This window comes from Bison bison, unplaced genomic scaffold (genome assembly GCF_000754665.1).
Source record: "Bison bison bison isolate TAMUID 2011002044 unplaced genomic scaffold, Bison_UMD1.0 scf7180017864147, whole genome shotgun sequence".
NCBI classification, from domain to species: domain Eukaryota; kingdom Metazoa; phylum Chordata; class Mammalia; order Artiodactyla; family Bovidae; genus Bison; species Bison bison.
This window is the reverse complement of record NW_011494719.1, coordinates 220477-226514: the sequence shown is the minus strand read 5'-3', so window position 1 is coordinate 226514 and position 6038 is coordinate 220477. Positions and strand designations below refer to the sequence as shown.

At 40.4% G+C, this 6038-nt stretch overlaps 1 protein-coding gene across 3 annotated transcripts in view; it reads right to left on the bottom strand.

Moving 5' to 3' along the window:
• Positions 1 to 6038, bottom strand: part of PHF3 (PHD finger protein 3) — an 83072-nt gene that overhangs the window by 2061 nt on the left and 74973 nt on the right. For 2 of the 3 annotated variants that reach the window (XM_010840805.1, XM_010840806.1), the window contains 2 exons: positions 4116 to 4311; positions 1059 to 3903 (listed from right to left, as the gene is read on the bottom strand). In XM_010840805.1, coding sequence (XP_010839107.1) covers positions 1799 to 3903; positions 4116 to 4311 — 2301 coding nt within the window. In that variant the 3' untranslated portion in view covers positions 1059 to 1798. Of the gene's footprint in view, positions 1 to 1058; positions 3904 to 4115; positions 4312 to 6038 lie in introns of those variants that run through there. The other variant, XM_010840807.1, reaches the window with a different exon arrangement.

Sequence of the window (6038 nt, the reverse complement as noted above, 5' to 3'; positions counted from 1 at the left end):
TTAAAAAAAAAAACAAAAACAATTTTATTTAAATACAAATCCTCTTGTTTCAGAACCTGTGCTGTATGCTGTGATTAGCCCCTCAGTTGTGTCCGACTCTGCGACCCCATGGACTGTAGCCCACCAGGCTCCTCAGTCCATGGGGATTCTCCAAACAAAAACACTGGAGTGGGTTGCCATATCCATCTCCAGGGGATCTTGCCAACCCAGGGAATGAACCCAAGTCTCCTGCACTGCAGGTGGATTCTTTACCATCTGAGTCACCAGGCAAGCCTGTTTCAGACTCCAGGTGATGATAAATTTCATCGGATAAGGATGACAAAAAAAAGGGACTTCAAATTGTTGCAAATTAGACAAAATGATTTGGTTTTGAATTTCCACTCATTTTCTCTCCAGTTAAAAACAGCAAGGCTGATTCAGTTTCAAAACCCATTATCTGTAAACTTTTTAGGAAAATAAACTTATCTTCCTAATTTTGTGAAGTCATGTGTATTTTTCTTCACTAATACAGGTAAATAAAAATACTGGCTTTTCTTTCTCTCCTTTTGGTCTCAAGGATTAGCATCATTTGGTAGCTACTACTTTAAAGCAATCAATATAGTATTATGCAATTTAGGGTGGAAATAAATTTAGGTTTGGATTAACAATAGCCTACCTGTGCTTTCAAGAAAAATGAGCATACAACATTATAATTATTTACTCCCCAAACAAGCTAGGGCTAATTACACATTTTACAAAGAGATTCACATGTTTCTCTTAAATAAAAGTCCTATAGTCTTACAATAATTAGTGTATCAAATTCTGATGGTGCACCAGTTTTCAGAAACATACCTATAAATTGGATTACAGCTGCAGTTTTTCAGCAGTAGCTCTAAATTCTAGTCTCATCAGAACTACATGATTTATCTCAATAGTCTATAATCTAAGATAAAGAAATCATTTTTCCCCTCATCTTACTCAACCTATAAGTTGAGTAACAGAAAAACAATGTCTAAAGGTATTTAAAGCCTCAAAGAAGAAACTCTTTTACTACTGAATTTCAAATCACACACACAAAATAGGTGAGAAATTCTTTTATCATATTTAGAATCAAAATATCCCTTAAAATATTTACATTTTACAGTAAAAAGGATAGCAAAACACAAAATCATGTACAAGCTTAAGTATTCAAGTTTCTGAAGAGCCAAAAAGAAAAGAAGAATAATGGACTACCACAAAGCTGTAGCACAATAATAAACGCCTTCAGTGAGTGCAGATTAAAAGCAATACATGTACTCCTTGGGCTTCTGATTCTTGGTCAAAAACTGCCGAACAAAATGATTAATATAATCTGATTATGAAGTTGCTTGGCTTTTTGTTGCTCCTCTAGAGTTTCTTTAAAAACAGTGCAATTTAAAACAAACTTACAGAGTACACATTACTCTCAAATTAGTCATTATAGAAAGGACATTCACTAGAGGTGGTAAATATATTCCACAGTTAACCATATTTACCAATTAAGGAATAAAACTAAAATTTCTAAGCCTTTATTGCATATTAATAAAACAAATCTTTGAATATACAGCAATGTAAATTTTAAAAAATATTAATTCCTGTAACTAGGGCTGTTGGTATGAAGAAGGGATGATGAGCACTGGTACAGAGCACTCTGCACCAACACACACAATTTATTCTTCTGCAAACCACCAATATTAAAAATTCAAAAGATGGCACAAAAGATCCTAGCAGGCAGTCATGAAGTTTCAAAGACACGACATTGAACAGTTATTAAATGCACCCCTACAGCCGCCCGCTGGCTTTACCTCTTGCTCTTAGCTCTCTCAGCGTGGTCCCTGTCTTTGTGGTACCTGTCTCTGTCCTTCTCTCCCTCTCTATGCTTACTCTTCTCCCGCTCCTTGTCCTTCTCCTGGTCCTCGCCCTTCGGCTTGTCGGGCTTCCTGTCTGCACTTCTGCTCTCCCTGTTCGCCCTGCCGTCTGCCCCGCGCTCCCCATGAGGCAGCCGCGCCCGCTCTTTATCCTTATGCCCTTCGTCCCTGCCCTTCCTGTCTCTGTCCTTGTCCTGGGCTCTGTCTCTGCGCCTGTGCCTTTCGGGTTCCTGCTCCCACTCCTTCTCGTGGCGCTCTCGTCTCAGGTGGTGTGAGTCACTGTAAAACCTCTGACGATCCCCCTTGCCCCTGTTAAATGGTCTGTCCGGTTGCTGCTGGTCTTGCCTACCCCAAGGGTCACTATGGCGCCGTTCCGGCCTCCGAATGTCTTTAACTTGGTAAAAATTCTGTGGGCCCAGATACCTTGATGCTTGTGAGAGGGGACCCATCATACGCTGCGGCTGGCCAGTCAGATGGACAACAGGTGGCCAGGGAACCAAGGGATTTGGGGCAAAGCCAAAGCCTGGAGGGGGAAGTAATGGGGGTGGCAAATGTGGAGGAAATCCAAACATGCTTTGTGGGGGGAAATTAGGAGGTCCCGGAAATGGAAACCCAGGTGGGCTAGACTTGAGATGCTGAAGGCTGGGCTGCTGCGGCCTTATGGGTGAAAAGTTTGCACTTGTTCTGGGGCTGGTGCTTCTCGAAGTGAAACTGATGCTTTTAGAAGGAAATTCGGATTGACATGTGTTTCCAACCTCAAAATGAGATGCTGTTGCTGCTGATCCTCTTCGAAATGGGTGCACAGTTTCAATATTTTGCATTAAAATCTCCTGTAAGGGTTTTGCTTGTTCCACTTGAGAAGACTGTATGTTTTCTACTGATGGTGAGTCTTGTACAGCTCCTGAATCGTCATTGTGCTGAACACAGGGGCTTTTTTCTACAGAAGGCATCTTCTCCTCCACGCTGCTCTGCTCAGTTAAGTGCGATGGGCCAGGCAGCGGCGGCTTCTCTCCATGACGGCAGCCTTCTCCTTCTCTGTTTTCAGGAGTAGTCACCTGCTGACTTCTTCCAGCTGCTTGCCGAGGATCCCTTTTAAGGTTGATAAACTGCGGGGCCCTTGTCGTGTTAGTAACAGCATTTTCACTGCAACTCACGTTACCATCTACATTTCCTCTCCCTACATTAGACCTACAGGGAGGACTAGTATTTGAAGTCCTGTTATCTTGTAAATTATTCTCTTGATCTTGTAGCAGCTGTTTTAACACTCTCTCTTTACTCTCCACAGTGTCCTCTTGTTTTGACTGAATTGATAAATTTGTTAGGAATGCTTCTGTAGAAACATCTGGTGGTTTACCTCTGAGACTAAGACTTGTCAAAGGCCCAGCAGAAACTGAAGAGACCCCCAGTGCAGACGTCTCTTCTCCTATTGCATTATCTGTCAATTCTGAAGGGCTATCTCCTTTAACTTTCACTTCCTTGGCTTCACCACCAGTTGCTTCTCCTGTATCTATCGTCCCTGCTTTTGGATTAGCTTGCTCATTTATAAATGGAATTTCTTTAAGAGTGTTTTGTTCTGTCCCTAACTGAGCTTGTTCGTACGTTTGACCAGTGGTGCCCAAAAGGCTCTGAAGGATATCATCCACAGGAAGAGGTTTATTTGCTAATTCCAGAGTAGAAGGTTGATTTTCCCAGCCAATCAAGACCCCAGGAAGGAATCTTAAAGGTTTTGGTGGTTCTTGTTTGGTGACTTCCAATAAAGGTTCAATGACTGTTGGAAGGTCTTCCTGAAGAGTTTGCTGAGGCTTATTTCTCTGTTTGTGTAATACGGTTGTAAAAGAATTAAAAAAGTCGCTTTCTTCCTCTGCTGCCCCCTCTGTGGATACTTCTGTCTTGCTTTTCTTGTCAGGTGGCACTGTCACCGGTGCGCTGTCAGACGTCTCAGCTGTGCGTCCAGCACCAGCACCAGCACTGTGCTGCCGCTTCAGCCTCTGACGAATAATCAAGCCCAGCAACAGATTAGGTCTATGCAATTCAAGGCCTGTACAGAATCAAAAACATCAATCAAGAGTCATTTTCAACCATTATAATAAAGAGTAAAATTCTGCTTACTACAGTCTCCTAAACAGGTGCCTGTTCCTGTCTGGGCAGATCCTGAGGGCCAAGACCCAAGAAGGAAAGCAGGCTCAGCTTTCCCACTCGGGCCCTCTCACCCCATTTCATTCAAATTCTACTAATTAAACAGATACCTACCAGGTCCATCAAAGGGCACGAGAGGGTGTGGGATTTTATCCATAGCGCCCAGAGGGATAAGGTACATGTCTTTGACCTGCTTCATGTTGTTAGCAGCCACTCCATAGCGCTTCCTGCTACTGAAGTATGCAAACAGCAAAGTATAAGAAATTTGATCTTCTTCAGTCACAGGTGTGAAGCGAACCACACAAATTTCCTATTCAAGAAAATAACAAATAATAAAAATAATAACCTAAACAATAGCTTGGTTTTAAATACCATTCTCAATTATAAAAATCTATTATGTTTTCTGACACCAAGTAATAACATGGCTTACCAACTTAAATGCAGATATGAATACTATAAGGAAACAACTTTTAGGAAAAGATCTGTGCTGATCCAGAGGTGGATCTGTTTCATCTGAAAGTGTTTCACAGAAACTCAGTCCTAAAGTAATTAATTTGTTCAAGGTGACACACTTATCAGTGGCAAAGAAGGTATTTGAAGCCACATGTCTTGATATCTATACCAAGTCCTATTTCCAATGTTATAACTTCTACAGACGGCTGTCTATATTCTCAGCACACTGCAAATTAATAGCAGCCACCACCACTGCCCCACTATTACAAACACAGAGAAATGCACAAGTCCACTGATATTCCAACTTACAGGAACTGAATCTAGGAATAAAGGAGGCTGAGTGAAATGACCTCAAATACACATAGGCCATAAATTTTATAAAATCATTTGGCATACTCAGAAACTTATTTGCTTGCCTCTGAGTTCTCGGCTTTGTTTCAGATTTAAAAAAAAAAAAAATTGTCCCAATTTGGTGTTAACTTGGTAGAATGAAAAACAGATGTTTTTTCATGAAAGTATACAATCAAAAAGTGGAGTCAGGTTAACCACAAAGCCTAAACTGATGCAAGACCATAGGAGGAGAGTGAGTGAGCTGGACCAAGGCTCCAACTCTTAGATCTGTCACCTCGAATGCCCTTATCTGGAGGCAATAACTGTGACAGTGTCTTGGTCAGTTCTAGATGGAGGCACACTATGCCGTTATTTGCGATAATAAAGGGGCAGATGAAGAGCAATTCCCCAAATGTCCAAGAATAATATTTCCCAACACTTTTCCTGACTTTCACTATCATAAGAAAGTGAAAGCAAATAAATAAAACTTTTTTATAGTGCTTCAAAGTTTTATCTGTATTCTAACACTGTATCAGTTTAAATTCAACAATCTATATTAGAAAAAAAAATTATTTTCAGCTAAAGAGCATCCATTTTGATTACTAACCTTACTAAAGACTTCTGATCATAAGAGAAAAAAATTAAAGTTCATTTATTCAAGATTTATTTTTTGAATGTCTGTAACATGCTGAGTATTAACATCCTTGGAGAGAAAAATGATTTCTTCTAATGATTAAATATTCCTGTGTAGCAGTGTTCTATGAGTTAAAGAAATGATAGAAGATATAGAGAGAAAAGAAAAAGAGAAATATTGCTGTAAAGGTTATTAACTATATCCCAGTATCTATCCTCCTCATTTCCTACTAGAGAGCCCTCTAAACCTTCGGTTGGGCACATGGCCATCCAACAGAGATCATACTTCCCAGCCTAATAGAGTATAAGCTCTTGCCAATGGCAGTTAGAGGAAGTGAAAAGACAACTGCACATTCCAGGTCTTGCTTTTAAAACAGCTCAACAGCCATTTTTCTTTTTTCCCCCACTTGGAGCTGATAAATCAGCTTTGACTTTGCTTGATTGCTAAGGGCCACAGTCTTAAAAACAATAAGACAGAAGAGCCCAATCCATGAATGATCTAACAACTGAAAGACTCTAAATTACAGACCTACCTAACATAACAGGAAAAGTTTATTTTTTTGAGCCACTGTATTTTAGGATCTCTGTCTCAACAGCTTAGCCTGTGCCCCAACCAAAACA